This window comes from Protopterus annectens, chromosome 17.part0 (assembly GCF_019279795.1).
Source record: "Protopterus annectens isolate FY-2018-M chromosome 17.part0, PAN1.0, whole genome shotgun sequence".
NCBI lineage: Eukaryota > Metazoa > Chordata > Ceratodontiformes > Protopteridae > Protopterus > Protopterus annectens.
Genome location: NC_056751.1, coordinates 424,510,056 through 424,533,125, shown reverse-complemented (window position 1 = coordinate 424,533,125; position 23,070 = coordinate 424,510,056). Strand labels below are relative to the sequence as shown.

Here is a 23,070-nt window from a genome sequence, read left to right as displayed (position 1 = left end):
GTTGTGGTGATTGTAAACGGGCCTGATGTTCTGGGTCTGGAGGTTCACAGGGATACCTCTCAACTGTACAGATTCTTGCAGAATGTCCAGATTTTTGGTCAGTTTGTCATGAAATTGTGGTTTCTTGGCAAACCATTGGCAAATGGTTGAGGGTTAAAGTGAAAAATAATGATAGGCATTTGAGTTTCAGACTTCACACCCTTCAGAAAATTCATGCTAATGCAAAACATGTTGTTATATCAACTTTCTATGTTTGTTCATAGGTGTGTACTAGGCCAATGGCCCTGAAACCTTTACAAGCCTAGCCCATAGAAGTGCCCTGGCATCATGCTGCCATTAGTTCCAGTTGCTTCTGTCAAGTAGAGTTAGTGGAGTGATCCCCAGGGTGAACTTTCTATTTCCCATCCACTCATCAAGATTTCTCTTGAAAAGAGCCAGTGAGGTGCTCTGCTTGACATGTATGGGAAGTCTATTCCAGAGCATGGGCAGTCTCTGGGTTATGAACCTGTCCCTCCAGCATGTTCTGTTGATTGTGATAATGAGGTTGAGGTCCCTGGAGGATGTGGTATGGAGGGATTGGGATTTCTTTAGATGTAACATTTCTATCAGGGCTAGGTCAAGCAGAGATCGCCTCTTAATAGACGATATGAGACAAAGAAAAGCTGGAATTTTTTGAGTCTGTCCATGTAGAGCATGTGATTAAGGCCTAGCAGCCTCTTTGTGAGGTACTTCTGTGGCCTTTCCAGCTGTTGAAGGTGTTTAGTGAGGTACATGCCAAATGGGGCATTATACTAGATGATTGGTCTAATGAGGGAAAAGTAGAGAGAGAGATGATGACCTGTACTTCCTGGATGCAAAACCCTTGGAAATGAGGTGTGCCACATAGAAGGACTTTCTGACCACAGTGGCAATGTGGTGGTTGAAGGAAAGGTTACTGTCAGCCTGTGTCGCCAGATCTCTTATAATGCCTTCAGTGTTCAGTGGGCTACCATGACTGCGGTAATTAGTGGGAACTGAGTTTTTCCCAAAGGGAATGATGACACATTTTTTGGCATAAAGCTTAAGGCCATGGTTTCAACACCAGTCGTTATGTCTCAGTGAGGCCTTTCTGTAGGATGTCTACATCACTTGGGGAGTTGATAATGGCTCCCAGCTTGCAATTGTCAGCGAACTTGGTCAGCCAGAGTCCCTCTGTGTTGGCCTGGACTTCTGAGAAGTAGATGCCAAATGGGAGGACCCAGGACTGATCCCTGTGGGACTCCACTTGTGACTGGTGGGCAGTCTGACTTGGAGTCTGCTACTTTTACACTGTGGGTTCTATCTTTGAGTCAATTTGCAACCCGCCTAGTGATATAGGGGATGATGCCTAGTTTGGTGAGTCTATCAGTAATTCATGAGTGGGAAATAGTATCAAAGGACTTGGCCAGATTGAGGTAAGCTGTATGAACTGCCTTGCCCTCATCCACAGCTCTGGTGACTGACTCAAAGAAGTCAACCAGCTTGAGCAGGCATGATCTACCCTTCACAAAACCAAATTGCGTGGGATCCAGAGTTTGAAGACTCCCTATATCCTTGTTAATTAAGTTCATGACGATGTGCTTCACAAACTTATATATCAGACTTATCAGGCTAATGGGGTGATAATTCCCAGGCTCTGTAAGTCGCTCCCCCTTTATGGAGAGGGATGACTGTAGCAGTGCGCCATTCTGTAGGGACAAAGCCTGCAATGAGGCTGTGATTGAACAGGTTACACAGGTGTGGTGGCAGTTCACTTTGTAGTTCATGTAGAACATAGCCAGGGATACTGTCGGGTCCCTTGGAAGCTGTTTTCTTGGCCTTGGACAATGCAGCTTCAACCTGTGCTGCAGTAATGCTGGGTGCCTGGCATTCTTCTGGTATTGTGATTGGTCCTTTTGAAGGGGGGAGACAGGGGTAAAGTTGGCACTGAATCTGTCGGTCAGTATGTTGGCAATATCTGTTGGCTCACTATAGGAGGTACCATTGTGCAGTAACTTAGAGCAAGTCTGGGTATTGCCATGGAGATTCTTGATATAACTGTAGATGGCTTTGTGGTTGTTTTTAGTGTTTGCCACAATTCTGCCTTCATAGCTAGCTTTAGAGGTTTTGATGAGGGATCTCAACTTTTTGTTGAGGCTAATAAGGGAGTTTTTCCAGTTTTGGGACTTCACCTTTTTCTGCAACAGTTTCTTCCTTCTGTTGTAAAGTTTGTTAATGGCAGAGGACCACCAGATTGGCTTCCTTTTTTTGGAGGAGAGCGTCTTCATTCTGTTGGGTATGGCTAGTTCCATGCATTTATGTACGTGTTTGTACAGTGCATTGGTGTATGATTTGGCAGTCATGCACCTATTTTCCATTTTCATGGGTGCTGTGAAGTTAGCCACCTCTGTTTTTAGGAGCCCAAAGTCAGCTTTGGAGAAGTCTTTCATGGGGGTTACCTTTCTGGTGGTGTGGGTGAGATGTGGATTTCCATGGTAATTAGTTTGTGGTCATTTCTAACCAGGGAGGAATTGACTATTGGTGCTGAGCAATGGTTGCCCATGTTATTAATAACCAGGTCAAGGATGTTGCTTCCTCAAGTTGGGGTAAGAATGAGCTTGGTCCAGCGCATTGGAATTAATGAATTCCAGGAAGTGTTGGGCAAGTGTATTGGTGCATGAGTAGTTTTCCCAGTTGATGGATGGGTAGCTGAAGTCACCCAGTATGAGAGTGTCGGGTTGGACCCTAATAGTTTCCAGAGTGCTTAGGAACGTGGAGTGAGAGTCTTGGGACATGGTTGGGGACCTATAGCAGGCTATGACCTGAATTGCCATCTTATCCACTGTTAGTTGTACCTGAAGTATCTCCGATGCATTATGCTGGGCTACTAGTCTGGAGGTGTGCATATCCTTTATGAATATGGAGATGCCACCACATTTGGAGCTTAGGTCCATGTTCTGGGGCAGAAAGGTGTGGGATGAGTTATAGCCTGGTAGCACATTCTGCTGCTTTAAACCAGGTCTCCGGTACAGCACAAATGTCAATGTTCTCCACTTTGAGGAGTGCTTTGAGTGAGTGCATCTTGAGATTTAGACTTCTAGCATTGAGCAGCATGACCCACAGATTGCATTTATTTATAGCTGTTAGGGTGGTAATTTGTTGTTTGGAACACCACCTAAAAAAGGCACTATAGGGGTGGCAAGAGCCTTAGGCAGTATCTGGAAACCTAAGGGTGACAGATGCAGCCCATCTCTGGCAAAGCATCGAGGTCTGTCAGTCATGTCATCCTAACCAGACAGAAACTGGTTCCCCTTAGAATGACACCAGAAACTTAGCCAATTGTTGAAGTCAATCATTTTCTGCTTGTACTGCGGTATCATTCTGGATGTCAGTAGGAGGCTGCTCAGGGCTAGGATCATACCTGCCTGGGCCACATAATCCGAGAGCTCCTCCATGTCTCTTTTCATGTAGTCCAGGGAGGTGCATCTCAGGTCATTCACACCCACATGGACAATGACAGAGTCATACTTGTACTTGTTGTGGAGTGACCTGAGTGTGTGTGTTATGTGTTGGATCCTGGCACCGAACAGAGAGCTGACTGTTGCCTTCTTCTTATTCAGCCTAGTGAGTGGAACATTAGTGTGCCTCACTATCAAGTCACCTATGATTAGTGTATTGGGCAAGCCTTAGGGGCTTAGGTTGAGGGGTACGCTGTGTAGGTGAGCTATGTGTCTTGTGATTTGTGCTGTGTTGTGGTGATCGAGTGCATTTCTGATTTGGAGGTCTCTGCTGTTTGAGTAGATTTCTATTGAGAACTTCTGCAAAGCTGTAAGAGGAATATTTTAAAAGTGTCCCTATTTTGGGCCTTTGTCCCCCCATTATTTATGGCTTTGTCCAGATTTCTTGCTCTAAGACGTTGCGAGGTATGTATCACAGGACTGAGGACTGGGCTGTCTGCTTCCCCACAATCATGTTTTGTAGCATACAGCATGCTAAATATTCCTTGTAGGCAGTGGCAGGAACATACTTCAGTACTTCCAAACATGTCTAGGCAGTAGAAACAAGCAGATAAAATACATGCAATAGTCCTATTTTTTGCATGGGAAGTGTTGTGTTGCATTTTAGCCATATTGTGTGACTTCCTTATAGGTGTCATCATCAAGCAGGGCTCTAGTTGGTATTATGCATCATCTGAAACATAGCAGAGACACAAGGGAGGTGATTCATAGGTGCACACTGTCTGTGGATGTAGATATGTGGAACTACATCTATGACACTAGAGACTTAAGTGTACAGCAACAAATAAATGAGACCAGCTGTATATCTAGGTTCCTAACTCAGTATATTCCCAGGTTATGGAATACGTTACCATTACAGGTAAAAAAAAGTACTACTTCGACTCCCTTTAAGGCTAGTCTTGTGGACTGAATGGATAGTCACAAATTCTTGCCAGGACTGACAAGTACAGCCCTGCTCAATTTGGGAGGTGATCACTATTAAGTGCTTAAAAAGGGAAGCGCAAGCTTTGAACTACGTCTGCTTAAAGGTGTACATGGCTAGGCATATAATGCGTCTCATGATCACTTGCCTAGTACTGCTCCTGTTTTCCTATGTACTTAAAATTCTATTATTTGGTTAAAGTTTGATGCTGTTCACAATGCTTGACAACAAGCAGCTTCATCTCTAAGTGAATGAGTTTATAACTAACTTGTTTATTTTATCTACAGTGTAGCTGGAGTTCATAAACAAATATCACTGTGCAATACCTAGCAATGGGAGTTTCTAAATCATACAACCCCCATCTTATTGATTATTTCATGGAACAGTATGGAGTACAGAGTTATGCCCTTTTGTACTAAGCAATACAGCATGTCTTGGTGACATACCCTAACTGAAATCCTTTAAAAAATAAAGCATAACCCTAGGACTAATACCATAATATTTGGACATACAGGATGCTTGGTCATGGGGGGAATGTGTGCCTCCATCAGCTGGTTCCCCCACTCCATATCAATATGTCTGGTTGTTGCAGCACCATAAAGTCAATGCATACATATGGGGTATTTAGTCTGCATAGCTAGCGCATGGCACTCAAGTGGAATTCCATTTGATATCCCCATGTTGCCTGTGCCAGAACCTGACAAGAGGTATGTAGGCGAAAGGTTCCAAAATAAGTATACTAACTAGTTAATGGCTGAAAATAAATAATAAAGCAAGGTATTTTGGTAATTTATTACTGATAAACTATGTATTTACACTGGGAAATAAAACATTATTTTACCTCAATGCAGTCCCAAAGAAAGCAGATAGCATTAACAATTGCACAAACACAAACACACACACACACACACACACACACACACACACACACACACACACACACACACACACACACCTGAATATGCACAAGTGTGTGCTTATGTATACAGACATCAGTGTGACAGTGGTGACATGAAACACTAGCATATGAGTTATGAGTAAAGAATACTGTGCTGTTAAAGTGTGCCATTCTTTAGATAAAATGTTAACATGAGTTTCCTTCTACCAGTCTTTGTGCTGGTTATGTCTTCTTTTGAGTTCTAGTGAAAATAAAAGTATCCACAGCATTATTTGAAAAAAAAAACAGAAGTGAATCTCCCCAGTATCTTGACTAACTTTATTTTTACTCATAAAACTGGCATATGCAATTCCCAGGCTGGATGTGGGTGAAAATGTGCATACTGGTTTTTACACTCATTCAGTCACTTCACTACTAGCATGCCACTGGGCTTCATAGAATCCACGCAACACATCAGTCATGCTGTACTTTAGATAACAGAACTATTAGACTCAAATACTTATTCATACAGCTATACAAAATATACATACACACACACAGACCAATGTGTGTTCATGGATTTCAATACTGTTCATTTTGATAAAACAAGGCAAAGCTAAATAAAATTAGCACGTTTTTAGTCACTTAAGTACTCTCAAGGGAGACCCCCACCCCCCGGTACAGCAATAAATATCCCATGCATGAATACCTTTTAATATAATTTTGAGTGTTACTTTATAAAACCATAAATTACTAGATCTGGAAATGGTGCTGTGATACCTGACCCCTGTGCTCTATTGCCCTCCCAAGACATGCAGTCCCATTTTAAGGACTTTATAGCACAGCTCAGGAATTTGGCAGAGGGTCTTGAGTCAGGTGGCAGTTACAATATTTTCCTTCTGAGGGTGTCTTTAAAGGAGCAGACAGACTTCTGAAGGAGGAATTGAATCAGTGGGTTCCAAGATAAGCAGGAAGCCATGCCTGAACCAAAGAAACCAGGTAAGGTACTCACAAGCAGCTTTTCAATTTCTAGCTCACTTAAGAAACTTAAGTCCTGCAGTCACTTTTACATGTTTAGTGGGCTCTGAGAATTTTTTTTTTCTTGAGAAGGCTGCAGAGGATAACTGGAACGGGAATTCTATTAGACACACTCTAGGTACCAACATCATAAGACGCTGTATAGTCGGAAAAATCCTGCTTTTTGTTACAAAGATTGCCTTGCACTAAACTTTAATATTATTGATATTGTGTGTTAGCGCTTTATGAAATATAAACTTAGCATGTATTTACTGGGATGCTGCGACTACATACTTGTATATTTTGCTATGGAAAACTAAACCCTTCATTTATCTGGTTAATGACTGTAAAACAAGGGGAGAGCTATGCAATAACATATGGAGGACTGGGAGAAAGAAGGGTAATGACAAACTGTACATATGAATTGTCTTTCTTGCACTTTATATTTGACATGTATAGCATAGCATTTGTTACAGGAAACATAGTTACTTATGAAAAACTGTGGATGGGTGTTTGTCTTGCAATGTTAAGCAGTCTACTAAAGTGATTTTTTTATATCACATCTACTGGCCCTCTGAGGATGCATTTCTTTTACTTATATTTGCTAACCAGGTAAATGGAATGGTTAAAAAAAACTTTTTAAAGTGGAACTCAGCAAGAACTAGCTGGCACTATTAAAGTTCACATTCTAAAAGAGAAATGCCAACATAGTGACCTGCCTAAAGGGATACTATGATAAAATTTAACAATAAGCCTGCTGAATATAAAACTGTGAAATGTCACTGCTGTACAATAAGAAATTGCTTCTGACTCTATATGTTTTTTTATTAAACATCTAAACTTTTCCTGTTTTGTACCATCATACCACATCTGAAAAATGTCCTGCGTCACAACACAGTTCTCATTTATCTTTTCATACTTGATAACTGCAGCAATCACAGTTGAACAAACAGAACTGTATTCATGTTCTTCATTAGGAAAGCTGTAGCATAGCTTAGGAACATTATGGTGACGATTTAGCTAATGGGACCGCAACCTGTAGCAAACTATGGTAAACTGCACCTCAAGGATAGCAAAAGATAATCCGGTTACCCTGCGATTTTCAGAAAAGTAAATTACATTTTAAGTGAAAACATTAATAAAATTAGAGCTCCATCCCCAATATTGGAGCTTAACAAACCACAGTACTGAAGGTTACAGAATAATTAAGGAAAATGCTAGGGGTGAGGCTCTGATGTGTGAGCCTGAGAAACAACCTTTGGTCTCCACAGAGTTCCTGTGGGTATGATGTATATGAAATGTGATACAATGATCCAGCGGTAGAAACTAGAAACCTAACAGGATATTCCATAAATTAAATACACTGCTCTGCATGAACATCAAATTGCTACATAAATAGTGCTTCTTTATATAGTATAATATGCTATAGGTATTTAAATACTATACACCCACAAAAAGAGCTGCTGAAAGGCCAATGTTTTCAACAGACTTGCCTTTCAGTGTTCTTTATTTCTTCCCATTACCAACAAATCAGTAAGGAGAAGAAATATAACATGATTTTTTTAGTTTCAGTCCAATGACAGCTACCTTACTATATCACAGACTGCATAGCATTTTAAGAAAATTCTAAATTTTATAATGATATGTTGTCAGTAAGCCATAAGCCAAAATAATTTTTTTTCTCATTGCCCCTAAGAGTATATATACGATTACATTATTTTTTAATCATATTTCTTTTCTTTGACATCATACTTGATTGCCATTGAAAACAATTGTTATATGACAGATTACCATAACCTCAAGGGAAAAAAAAAACTACAGCAAATAGTTTAAAGGATAATACATCTGTCATATAGTATCAAAATATTTTATGTTAAAAAATCCATCCATCCACAACCCCTTTTTCCTATTTCTGCGCAGGGGAGGCACAGTGGCACAGCTGATAGTGTTGTTGCCTCACAGCAAGAAGTTCTCCAGTTCAATTCTCAGCTGGGGTGCCTTCTTTTCAGAGTCTGCATGTCCTCCCTGTGTTTGCGTGGGTTTCCTCTGGGTGCTACGGTTTCCTCCCACGTTCCAAAGACATGCAGTAAGTAGATTGGACACTCTAAGTTGGCCATAGGTGTGAGTGCGCATGTGAGTGTGTGTTGTGGAAGAATTACCAGGCAGGGCTAGCCACCCAGTGGTGTAAACCTTGGCTCTAGATGATTGTCACTGTTGAAATGCTCATAAATATGGACTGGGATACCTTTGGTAGAGATGAGTTCTGTCAATGCTATTAATTACTTTGCATACATTTTGAAAATATTTATTTTCCTTAACCAATAGTTACCAAGACATGTGGAGTGGAAAATGCTTAGACCATTTAGTAGGCTGAGTACAAAAATACCTTTTTCTGTTGACACTAACAAGAGCAATTCTCAGAAATCTTACTAGTGTCTTGGAAAATCATCAGTCTACAGAGCAGCAGACAGATGATGAATTAAAATTCATGAAATCCTTCAATAAACAACTATCTCCATCAACAGAGATACAAACAAACCCATAACATAACTCCTTTACCTACTGCAGATTTGTTTCCAATAATGGTGAATGTTTTGGGAAGTGGGGAAGCCTTAACTTGTCAATGTGCTCAGAGGAACCAGTACATAAGACATTAAGGAATATAACATCAGTGTGGAGTTGCTTACAGTCTACATCTCAGAGGAATCAACCAGTAATACATTGCTGTAGAGACCCCCTACCTCTTCTGCAAGACAAGAAATGGAGGAACACTCTACCACTAGATTCCAGAGGAAAGTGGACACAGCATATTCAACTGCAGAAGTGGAAAATAAGCAAAGCTGCAATACAAACAATAGATTAAATAGTTACATCACCTAAAATATAAGCTAAAGTCCCACAAGCAGTTTTCCTTGTTCTGACAGAACAACATTTCTAGAGATATAGGAGTCCACCACATCAGTCTTCATTTTTCAGCTTATCAGTAAATGAATATTTAACTTCTTTATTCTGCTTACAGCTGCATGCCTCTGGTTCAACCCTTGTCTTTTGTTGGCCAGCCAACATCAATATTTGGTCCAGATGTTATAACCCTTAGACAGAAGTGTCACATACCTACGGGAAATGTAATGAGCCCATGTACTGTATAAAGTTTGATCCCACCATGGAAGATGAGTATTCCAAGGTAATCCTTTAGGTCTGTTGACCGTTTGCCTGATAGCATGCAGCCACAGTTCAGATCTATACATGCAACTACTGGTCACAACATCCTAACATGGACAATTCAGAGTATGCCTGTAGTAGAGGTAAAGCTAAAAAAAAACGTCTCAGTGTTACTCTAAGCATGGTACAAAATGCGGTAAGCTAATCAGTCCTTTCGAAATGGGGTATGCCCTGAGTCTCTATAATGAAGCCAGCTTTTCAAGAAAATGCACAGAATTCCGCAAAAAAAAATTCACTCTGTTACTTAAAATCAGAACATACCCATTTTCAGGATCTCACTAGATTTGTATTTTTATATATCCCACTCAGAAGGCTTGGAGCTCCTGCCCACTTGAAAGAAGTACACATGTAGCTGTAAAAGAGAACATTGCTCTTACAGGAACCCCAATGTAGTAGAAGAAACACATCAGGATACAGTCACTGAAGTTTCATTGCTATAGATAACTGCATATGTAACACAGTAACAAAGGTCAAATAAGCAACAATGTCCAAGAGGATATTATAGGAAAGTAATGGATCACCCAATGGTGATGTGAGGCCAGACACTAAAGGTAGAGGTCCTCCACATCAATGAGAGTTGCATTATTTCCATATAATGCCTATCTGAAAGGAGTTACTGCACTTAGAAAATTACCTCTGGAAGATTTTTAAATTGTTTTTCATTTCAAATGATCGGGGGAGGGTTTAGAAAAATGATTCCCTGTCTTTTTTATTTATAGTGGAATAGCTCACAGTGTACTCTTAGAAATTAGATAGTGTGTGTGTGTGTGTGTGTGTGTGTGTGTGTGTGTGTGTGTGTGTGTGTGTGTGTGTGTGTGTGTGTGTGTGTGTGTGTGTGCATGTGCGTGTGTGTGTGCGTGTGTGTGTGTGTGTGTGTGTGTGTGTGTGTGTGTGTGTAATTCACTCAGTTCATCTATGCCCCATTTGAAAAGGAATCAGGTGATGCCCTGGTTTGTATTTAAGATGTTGATAGAAAATGTTCCTTGGGAGGGTGTAACTATGTTTTTATTTTGTTTGTGTGTATTTTAATGGTGTCTATGTTTGTCACAATGAGAAAAGTGTTTCGTACATTTTTGCAATTAAGGAGTGATCACACAGCAGTTGGGAATAGGGGGGTTCTACTTGTTCTCACTGTTCTGCTACCTTGAAGTCAGTATATTTAGAAATGTGATGGTGTGGGATCAGTCCCTCCTTGCTAAAACATGTTTTTATACTTCATTTTTGTTTTTTGATGGATCATAAGTTGATGAATTGGTGTCGATGAAATAAGCCTGATGAAAATTACTGTAGATGCTATGACATAACTGTGTGTGTGTGTGTGTGTGTGTGTGTGTGTGTGTGTGTGTGTGTGTGTGTGTGTGTGTGTGTGTGTGTGGAGCTGTAACATTCTGATTTGCTCTATAAAAGCAACAAGTGTTGTTTTAAAATACCCAGATTATATTTCCCTGATTTGGGGTGCCAAGTAGCGTGTGACATTTTGTCTGTACTGTACTTTATAGAAAAGGACAGCTTAAATACAGTTCTTTGAAAAGCAAATGAACTGTAACACCTTTCTCTGTGGTCTGAAGCTGTGATATGGTGCTTTTTACTTTGAGATGAACACGTGTTGGCTATGTAGTAATGTTCTGTAATACGAAGCACTGTACATGAACTGTTTTCTTTGCCTGGAACTGTGCTGTTGGTGGGGACATAGTGGAGCTGTGAAATTTTGCATTGCACTTTAAAGTAACAGGAAGTAATATACAGAAAATACAATAAAAAATGGCTGCATTTACTTTTTTTCAGAATTAGTGCAGTATTTTTGTCTGTGTTGTGTATTGCAGCTTTAATGCAAGATGCATGCACCATGTGAGACAGGAAGTTAACAGCTGGGCTTAACTATAGAGTGTTGACTATGGGTAAATGGCTACTACCTAACTAAAATTACCCCCCCCAAAAAAAAAATGAATTGTAAAGGTCATTAGTATTACTTAAAAATCAATCAAGCCAATTGCTATGGTCAAACTCATAATTGTTTTGTTATTCATTTTGCTGTATGAAGTATCCTGCATTTTAAAAAGGTTACAAGATGTCTTTACAAATTAACATATTCCTAATAACAGCATGCTTTTACAGAAAATAGTCACTCCCTGCTTCAGCTATTAATAAATGCATTCACTGCTTCCAGAGATGATAGTTAGTAGATACAGACATAAAACATCTTAAAATTATTAATTGTTTCACAGAATATACAGTGCTATAAATATACTATTACATTGGTCGACCGCTGAGCATACCAAAGGCAATCCAGACACAATAAACATGGTCCTGTAATTAATGTATAATCAATGGTCTTTTGCCATTTTCCTGTATGGTTACCATTATCTGCCATAATGAATATCAGCATATTATAAAAACATTCCTAGTCTAGTACATGTGTCAGTCTTACATCTACATGAAAACTATAATGGTTAATCAGCTAGAAAGCAACATTTTTGTATTCTAAGCCTTATTTACATAAAACTCCTATATCTGAAAATGGCACTTGACCTACTAAATATAGTGTACTGTGTAAACATGTTAATACAGACCCTTGGGATGGAATGCTTCTTAATTATTCTAATAGCTTTGTCTTCAGGTTTTACAGAGTGTTTTGTCCAAGACATTAGTTAAATAAAGAGAACTGTATTTAATGTACAAATGGCAATCATGTTGGCTAAATTGCTAAATTTCTTCAGCCCATTTATAACATAATATAACACATACTTTCCCATCCATTATTTTATTTACATGTGCAGATGTCAATATGTGTGTACATATGTATACACAGAATAGAACCACGTTTGCTATGGCTAGAAATCAACCACTGTAACATCACGGTCAATCTGCATTGCCTGAATCATGATGTCATAAGAACAGCTAATGGCTTTCACAGGCTCTATTACATGTGCTTGAGACAGATTTGCTCGAGACACATGTTTTCTCTGCCACTTGCTTGTTTTGGCAATTGTTCTAAATTCCACTAACTCATCTCCCTTATTGTTTATTAGCCCTGCCAGAAACCTAATCCTTATCCTAAAAACTCCCACTCATTGTGTAACCCTAAAGTTTGGATTGTTCCCTAAACCTAAAATCCCCATCATCCACCTGTTCATGAGCACTTCCTAAACCTAAAATCTCCATCCCCCTCCCTAACCCTAAAATCTATATCCCCCTCCCTAAAACTAAAGTTCCCCTGTCCATCTACACTACACTCCCCACTCCCTCCCTAAACCTGACAGCACCTTGCCCATCCCTTCCCCACTTACCTAGTCAGCAAGCAGTCGCTTCACTTCCTTTCCGAGGGTGTGAGCAGATGGTGGAGCAGCTGCTTAGCCAAACTAGTCTGCATGAACTACCAGCCGGTCAAGTCTATGGCTGCGAGTTAAAGGAATTTGAGCATCTGGGGCTTGAGTAGCTGTAGAACATCCACTTTCACCTGTGCATTTTATTTATTTATTTAGTTAGTTATTTTTGCGCTCTGATCATTTCTAGACCATGAAACCTCCCACCCCAGATACCAAGTTGGTTCATTTGTTCACACAGAAATTAAAGTTTATTGACCCATTCCTTCTTCTTGAGGTGACAGTCATGCACCAGGAGTGGTACCATAAACTACAAGGATCAGGATTTTCTGTGACCCACCAAGCATGCCTCTAGTTGCTCAGGAGTGGCATTTGCAATGGACCTTAATGCTTACTACCCAATTCTTTGAGTGATTTAACACCTCAGAAGGCCCTGCTCCCTCAAGCATGTACCTTTATATGATTTTCCATCTACATTGGGGATTCTAGGATGAAGTGAACACCCCAGGCATATGCACCCAGCCTTCTGGATTGAGACAGGCATGAAGGCCTTATCTCATCATTTCTGTCCCTGTCCCTACCAAATCACCACACCCAGGTACCAAGTGGCTAACTGAATCCAAGCTGTCTAGATCACAGCAAGGATTTTGTCCATCAATGCATTAAAGCTGGCTTTATTTTTATCTCAGTAATTACTGAAGTGTAATAATGCAGAACTTCAGCATTAACTGTCACTTGTAGTAATTGGACATTTTAGTGGTTTAACAAGTAGAACACTTTGATAATGAAGAGATCAGAAGGCCGAGGATTTTATACTCACAGCAGCTAGTTGGTATCCAGTTCCAGCACTGAAACTGTAGTGCAACTTAGGAAGTGGGATGCTCTTTCATACTGCACTTCTGAGGTACCATACTTAAAATGAGATAGTAAATTGATATCCATTTGCCTGAAGTGTGTGTGATTATATAAGATCCCCTGACACTTGGTGAAAAGAGAAGAGGGATTTCAGCAATATCCTGGTCAAATTAGACCTAAGTCAGTGTGAGTAATACCACTTCAGGTCTGCCCTAATAACAGTTCATGCTTAGTGGGGCTATGACAGTCAACAAGCATAAGTAAGTAAATATTGCAACCAGAACTGACAGTAATATGGTCAATCAACAATACATATTTTTTCTTGTTAAACTGGATGTTTGCAGTATTAAAAAATAAATGACTACACGGCTAATGGTTTGAGTGGCTGCTAAGTAATTAACACTACCTCTTAAACTGTGTACTTGACTGAGGTGTCCAGCAATGTGGTGCAGAGGGATGAAGCTGTGACTTTTTGAAGCACCATGCTTCATGGTGAAGGGTGGTGCCCTGACTGTACCCTAGATAACTGGAGTTCGATTAGCCTCCCTGGCATTGCAGAAGCCAGGCAGGAAGGAGGAGGAACAAAGGAGTGTATTCTGCTTGCCTCTTCTGGGGGGATGGAAATGGTTCCACACACCAAAGGGCACACAGTTAATGTGAGTTATATGGAAGAAACCAGGGAAACCTCCACTTATGGTTGGGGGCAGGGCTGCTCGGAGGGAATGCTCCTTGTAGAAATATGGGGATGCCCTCTGTGGTGAGTAAACTGAATGCACCCTCCTCAGTGCTCAGTCAAGTGTACCTGGTAATAAGTACATAATAGAAGGGAAAAAAATCAAACCATCCTTGATGGCATTCTAAATGATGGCCCCTCCAGGTTGACCATTGCCTCAGTGATGGGGCATGAATGGGTCAATTGGCTGAGAGGGGGCTGATGATCAAGAGTCAGAAGAGGCAAAATAAACAACAAAAAATCCTTTTGATGCATTAAAGTGCATGCAAAACAATATTCAAGGAAAGTATGCAAAATATATTAATTATTCATTTACTTTTTAATATTTGATTTGGTATCCTTTCTCCAATAAAGTGTCTATAAGAAAAAAACAGATTGCTTATGGGGGGACATAGCCTTCAAGTATACAACCTTACACATCCATTATTCATTTTTCATATGTTCTTATGACCATCTGCATTGTACCTGTGGAAAGGATCCAGAATTGACATCAGCTGAAGGGAGGATTTGTTCGACAGCCATTACAAGGCTGCAGTTAGGCTGAGTAAGATATCTTGTTAAATATTTCATCACACATGCTTATTTTAGGTTGGCTTGAGCACTGGAATCCTGGCAAAACCTGAAACTGATTTTGCCCTCCTAATATTGAAATAAAATATTCCAGGAAGAGAATGGGGCACTAGCCAGCAGGCACTGTGTGCCCATATAAGCTAAACGTCTCATGGTTTCTATTTCCTAATACTCTGCCCAGGATCCTTCTTCCATGATCAAGTCATAGGAAGTTGGACAGAGCAATACTGTGAAGGCAGCCCATGTTCATTTTAAGTAAAGGCTTTACAAAAATAGCAGCTACAGTGCAGCTTTCACTTGAAGGTGTGTCACTATCTAGGCTTTTGCTCTGTGGTGCAATTACATCACTTTTTTTGCATTCTTCTTCTTAATATGGCTCTTTTACTCTTCCTTTGACACTTACCTCATTTATTTTCATTACCGCATTTAACAAAAGCTTACATTTTGTAAGCTGAATTTTGATGTACTCACACAAAAATGCTCTTCTCTATCCCCTCTCTCTTTTTCCTATATAGTATACATATATATGTATGCAAAATGTCACTCTACTGAATCTTCAAAATTTTACACTACTTGATTAACAAAACAAAAGATGCATTCAAACAAAGGTTATTCCATCAATACATCCACAACCTCATTTTTGTACATGTTGTCACTTCACAAAATCCCATCTAGAGCAAGGACTTGGTTATATGAACTCAATGTTATAGAACTAAAGGATGTTTTCTTTTACCAACAAACAAGAAGTCTGTTAAAGGAGCAACCTTTTAAGTATTAGTGTCTGTGATGTTTTCATTCTGCTTCACAAATCTCCACTTTTTAACACTGATTATGTCGTGTGGTTCAATACACCTCCTTAATTCATTCTCACACTCACACACACACACACACACACACACACACACACACACACACACACACACACACACAGACATTCAAATACACACATACACAAACACACTTCCACACCTATTACCTGTCCATTAGTTTAAAGAATATCAGTGCTGTAGCGTCTTATTATTTCAATGCCCCTTGTAAATCGCAGATGATTACAGTCAGTCAATAATGCCAGACATTAGAGTTTCATTCTACCTAGCGTTCAGAAAATGCATTGTGATACTTCACCTATAGCTCCATTAACTTTCTAAGCTAGTCAGAGTAATATTTAAAATTTCTCCCAAGTGTCATCTTGTGATCGTCCTTGCTTTGTTTGGAAGTCTTCATCATGGCCTTATAGAGGTATTTCACCCCCCACCCCCCTTTGGACACACCCCATCCCTTTTAGCTGCCCCTGATTTTACAATATATTCTTGATTTTCCTTCTTATACCTCCCCTGTCGCTAGTAACTCACAGACTATTAGTCGGTCCATAATGCCACGCATTATACTTTCATACTTCTTATTCAAAACTACATCAGGATGGAATAGCTAACACTTCATGAAATCCTCAAGTGGTATAGTGGACTAAAGCTCTGCTTTGTTAATGTTGCTTTCTGTGCTGAGGATATAGAATTCAAACCCTTTTCCTAACTTTTATAAGTGACTTAGGGTAATATTAAAACATACCTGATGCCTCTTGCCCCATACATCATTTATGCTGTTAAGCTGTTGTGCAATTAACTTTTCAGTGACTTCACAGTAATATTTAAAGAATATCCATAGTCTCCTGACCCACCCCACCCCACCCGTATGTCTTTCATATTGCAAAACAGTTGTTCTGCTAATATTTTAAATGAGCTTAGGATTCTATGTAAAAATTATTTCTGGAGTATTGTGTTCTGCCACACATACATCTCTCGTGCTGCAAAATTGTTGTTCTATTAACTTTCAGAGTAATGTTACAGAAATATCTAAAGAGTGTATCTAGTGTTCCCCCAAATACTGCACAGAATTTGCTCATTAGTCTAGAGGAGCTTAGAAATATGATAGTCTCCCTACACACAAACATTCACACATTCATGCAAATGCACAGACACACACACACTCATGCGCTCACATGCACACACACACACACACACACACACACACACACACACACACACACACACACACACACGCACACACACACACACGCACACACGCACACACACACACACACACACACACACACACACACACACACACACACCTTCCCCCTCTCAACTGCTCGTGCTGATGGACATGCTCACCCATTCACTCCCACACATATGCACACCTACCCAACCTATCCCCTAACTAATTCCCCTACTGTGATATCCAGGCAGACACACATACACACACGCATGCAAGGACACACACGCATACGTGCACACACACACACACACACACACACACACACACACACACACACACAGTGTTACCTGAAACCAGTCAGCCCTCTGTGTGCACTTACACATGCAGTCATACACACACACACACACACACACACACACACACACACACACACACTTACACTATCTGACACTAAACTCCCCCGCACTTACCTCTAACACAATTTCGTCGTAGTATAAAATGAGTCTCAGAAAAGCAAGTAAGAGTACAAAGTTTGTACATATTGTAAACACAACACTCACGTTACGTGTCATGCAACAATATGCCATGTAAATGGTAATAGTGTAGATAGACCTCATCAGTAATGTCTTCTATTTTACTGCATTTTCTTATCTCATAGCAGCTGAATGGAATATTTGGCCATTCAGTAATACTTGTTGCATCAGCAATTGGATGTTAATTCAAAATAAATAAATAAATAAGAAAGCACTGATTATATGTGTCTTTTTGTTTTAAATCCAAGGTTGCTGCATGTCAGAGAAAATTAAATTCTTGACTGCAGCAACCATGGTTGTTATAACATTGTGTTTAACGTTAGAGACTGAGTTTTTCAATTGTACAGCTATCTAAGTTACAAAGTAGGGCTCTGAAGAATAGCGATGCAGTAAACTGAATGGTCTTTGTCGAATATACCTATTTGTCATCTCACTTAATTTGGCAGTGTCATCCACCGCAAATGTTCTGCACAAACTGATGCAATCACACGGCTATTTCTGATCCTCGAGGAGTGCTGATACATAGCAGGCTGGATCCTGAGTTTGCTATATCTGTAATCATATTTACAAGCAATCACTAGCTTAGGTGGTGCTGCGGTAGGATTGTCGCCTCACAATAAGACGCTGTCCGGTTCGATTCTCAGCTAGAGTGTCTTCTGCGTGGAGACATGCGTGAATGGGCGTACCATCGTTGAAGGTTGTGCGTCAGGGCTGGTAACTCGGCAGGTAAAAATCAACTACCAGTCATTAGTGGCCGGAGTTCCGCTGTGGCGACCCCTAACTGGGAAAAGCTGAAAGACACAACAACACTAGCTTAGCAAAATAACAATCCCTAGTTCATAGCCTGCTTTTTTTACTGCGTTGATTGTAGGTTTTAAGTTATAACAGATCTACTCACCTCCCAAACAGTCCTTTAATTTATCTGGGATGCAAGTAATTCTTAAATGTGCTATCCTTGTCTCTAAAGATTAGGAATTCGAAGTTGAAAAAGTTTAAATGCATCAGTTTTATTTTAACTTAGGAAAATGATTCTCATTCTAAATTAATACAAAGATGACATTTTGGCAGATAGTAACATTTTATAAGGCAGGGCTTTGATTTCTGCGGTTTCTCTTTTAATCCATGTGTTCTAGTTGCATGGGAAGAGGCAATAAGAGGTAATTAAATGAACAAAATTGGTTCAGAGAAGTTTGCAAAATCCCAGTATGACCATGTTTGCAAAGTTTCAGCATGAAAAACCTTATTGGACTATATGGTCCTAACAGGCACACAAAATATGAACAAACAATGGACTGTTGAGTCACCATACAGTTGTATTTAACCCACTATGCAGCTACCCCTCCCCTGCTATGTTATCTTCCAACATGCTAAACAAGTCTGACTTGAGGACTGTAGTTTGCATCCCTACTGGGCTTGGGAAAGGAATGAGCAAGGTCTGATATAAGCTAGCCCAAGACTAACAGTCTAATTTTTTAACTGCTGCTTTACTCTTCATGTTGTTTTCTCAGCTTTTCAGTGACATAACTCTGCAGATGTTGCCAGACATAAACATAACCTGCTTTCATTTTTTTTTTCAGTTCCCAATACAGCTCATGTGTCAAGCAGCTGTTACTGTTTGTTAGGGAGAAGGCATTTCAGAATCACAGAAGAGAAATGTAGATGATAGGCAGTGTTAACAGCATAAAGGTTAAGTAGATTGTTTTTGTGTTGAGAGCAGTTATTTACATTTCCTTACACTCCCCCCCTTCCCTGGGAACTTTGACTAAGACAGCAAAGTATTGCTGAACTAAAAGATGTGCAGATGTCACTAAATACATAGGGTCTGAATTTTTTTCAGTAGGAATTATTACTTTATAGAATCTGAGCACATTACAGTGGCACATACTCCATATTTTAATAATTTTAGTTATGCATACACAATTTGAACTTTCTGCTTCAAGCATAGTTGACTGTTAGGTTAACCAACTGAGTCTGCCTCAGCCTGTAAATTTAAGTCTGACTTCTGTAAATTCTAGTTTCATGCTTTGTGACTGTCAGGAGATCCCTTAAACAGACAGTGTTTTTTAGTTAATCCTGGGAGGGCATTTTTTCTAGTATGACTTATCTATGGATCTGTGGATATGTTCAGGCCAATAAAGCCAAACCCCACTAGCTGTAGAAATGCATGTTTCAGCCTTGTTATGACCTCATCAGCACAGTATAAGTTGACTGTTTCGTAATACTTCAGAAAGACAAGGTCTTTGCACACAGCTGATGTCCATAACCATTAAAGCATCTGCAAAATATCCCAACTAACATCCAAAACCAAAAAGTAAAAAAGTCACACAGACAAACCAACTAGTAAACCCCCCACTAGCTGAGGACATGCATGTCTTGGCCTTCTTATGACCGTGTTGGCCTGAATGTATCCACAAAGACTTAAAAAGCAAAAAGTAAAAAAAGTCAGACATTCAGAAGCCATATAGCTGAAACACTTGATGTCCTTAAAGGGTCATTTGCACATATCCTGTGGGCCTCTATTACAGGGGGGGGGGGGTTAAGGTATCACACAGGGAAAACTCTAGCTTGACTAGGATTTTCTTCTAGTTTTTACTTACTGGTTTGTTTGTGTGACCTTTCTTCTTTTTGGTTTTGGATGTTAGGATATTTTGCAAGACACCTTAATGGTTATGGGCATCAACTGGGTGTAAAGACCCTGTGTTTCTGAGGTATAGCCAAACAGTCCACTTATGTTGTGCTGATGAGATCATAAGAAGGCCAAAACATGCATCTCCACAGCTAGAGGGTTTTGGCTTTATTGGCCTGAATGTATCCACAAAGGCTTAAAAAGAAAAATTAAAAATTCATAGACATTCAGAAGCTATACAGCTGAAACACTTGATGATCTTATTAATGGGTCATTAGCTTACATCCCATGGACCTCTATTACAGGAGGTTTAAGGTATTACACAGTGAAAACTTTAGCTTGGCTAGTTTTTTGTAGTGTTTATTATCTGGTTATCCAATTAATAAACACATTAAATAATAATTATTATGCTGTCTTCAATGTCACTACAACACAGGTTGGCTTCTGAGCTCTTTTATGTATTATTCCTAGTACTATGATATTTGGATGTGCTTTTGATAATTTTCATACCTAGACTTCAAATTTTCATTAAAATATGAAGTTACTACTCTTTCTGTTTGTAATCTGCCACAGCTATATCATTCTGTTCTCCTTTAACTATCTTAAACCAAGATGCTATCACTTTTTGCCAACATCCATAAAATAAATAGAATAAGTTCATAATGAACAGAAGAGCTGCCTGGATTTATTTTCACCTCCTCTGACTCCCTTTTTCACTGAATGCTACTCAACAGTTTTACATCCCAGGGGATGGCAATTCTGCCTCCTTCTGATTTGATAAATACTGTTCTGCCGCCAAGGTATTTCAAGATTAATCCATGTTAATATGTGTTGCTCCCAAATAGATCAGCAGCTGGCATTAAGTAGTTTCCTTTCTCTCTGTAGTGTCTAGGTAAATAAACACTGTGTAGCTGAAGAGCATCTGGGAACTAACTCATTGCTACATTCTGCCACTGAACTCTGACCTATGAATGTATCTAAAAGGTCAGCAAATTAACCTGCCTTCTGCTAAGCATTGCGAAAGGGAAACTTAAGCTGTCCTGCACCTTCAGTCACTGGAAAAGGGAGAGCAGAAGAAGAGAACTTACTCTAGTAGTAGGCAATTTTTAATTTTAGGTATTTGTTGATTTCTGCTTAGCCATTCATGACCACTGAATTCTGACCTAATAAATGTATCTAAAAGGTCAAAGTATTAACCTGACTTCAGCAAAGCATTGCAAAAGGGAAACCTGAGCTGTCCCAGCACCTTCAGCCCTTGTAAAAGGGAAAGGAGTATTACCAAACTAACTTCAGTAGTAGGTAATTTTTAGTTTTACGTATTTGATGGTTTCTGCTTAGTCAATCAATACATAGTATGCTAAGATGGCTGTATATAGCAATTTATATTCACAAGGACATGAGTGATTTAGTGCTCACATCTGGTCTATGGCATTACATCGAATTCACATTTTATCACATTTTATCAAGACTCAAAACCAAAAACATTGAATCCCAATAAGAGTGAATATAATTCCAGCCACCTACTACAACCCTCAAACAACACACAAGTACACTTAAAACATATACCACATAGAATATTGCAAAACAGTGGGAAACAAAACAAAAAGCCCTTACTCAGCGTGTCATGGTTTTTTAGTCTAAAAAATGGAAATGCATTGCAATGTAACTACATAACTGAAAATCATAGCAAACAGTATCATAACATTTTTGCAGAATGGGCACAACACCTCCGCACTTCACATACTCCTGTAAACTTAAGTATACCAACTCTGAAACCCCATAACAATGAGGAAACAAACAAAACTCTAATCTCCACTATACTGTAATCTACCGATACACACCAGGACAGAGTTCAATATGAAACAAATCATCAAATCACTAAAAACAAGCAAGAAGCAAACTGAATGGTCTCCTCATTCTGTACCTCCATTTGTCTTGCAAATGATAATTCACCTGTGTTATTTTGTTTGTTATCTCTGGTACATTTTGTAAAGACTGCCATATGGAAGGCAGACACTTGACTGCATCAGGTATAGAATGGTCGTATTCAGAGGGGTACATACTGCATAGGCACCACAGTCCCTATGCTATGGAAGCAGGTGAAGAGAAACATTACTTTTATTAGCACTTTAAGACAATGAAAGTGATGCCAGAAGCTGATGTGCTGACCAATGAAAATACAACTGATCTTCTGTGTTACATACAATAATAAATGAAACAGGCCTTCTTATAAGAACTGTGCAACTGTCTAGTAAAAAAAAAAAGTATAAAATGAAGAAATGCTGCTCCATTGCAAAAGCACTGGAAACCAGGTATCATACAATATATTTCACTAGATCAACAGAAGATTTGCAATGGTGCTAGCCTGTACAGTCAGACAGGATATTGTGCTTCAACGCTCATACCAATACAGAAAAGTAAAGCAAAATATATAATTAATCTCCATAAAAATACCTATATAAAAAATCTAAGTGATCTTAGTGCATGGTTTGTAAGTTAAATCATATGACACAGGTGTGTGTGTGTGTGTGTGTGTGTGTGTGTGTGTGTGTGTGTGTGTGTGTGTGTGTGTGTGTGTGTGTGTGTGTGTGAGTGTGTTTGAGAGAGAATATGTCTATGCCAGTCTGAAATCCTGGATAACAAAGTAGATTAGTTGCCATTAAATCAAGGCTTGCATGCTTTCAAACACCCAAACATGCTAACATCGCATTCTCTTGGCAGTCCCCGCTGTTTCAAAACTGTGGCACAAGGAACTGTCTGTTTGCATTCATTTTCACAACAATCTCTCACATATTTGTCCTAAGACAGGCATAATTTATAAATGTTTTTCCTTCTAGCTGAAACTAATGCTCTAGCTTATCACTATGTGCAGAGAGTTATTTTGC

General features: G+C 39.5%; 1 protein-coding gene across 1 annotated transcript in view; it reads left to right on the top strand.

Moving 5' to 3' along the window:
* The first annotated feature begins 6,186 nt into the window (after nucleotides 1-6,186).
* MYBPC2 (myosin binding protein C2) overlaps nucleotides 6,187-23,070 on the top strand; it is a 591,519-nt gene continuing 574,635 nt past the window's right edge. Inside the window, exon 1 of the mRNA XM_044059467.1 lies at nucleotides 6,187-6,313. Coding sequence (XP_043915402.1) covers nucleotides 6,292-6,313 — 22 coding nt within the window. The 5' untranslated portion in view covers nucleotides 6,187-6,291. The remainder of the gene's footprint in view (nucleotides 6,314-23,070) is intronic.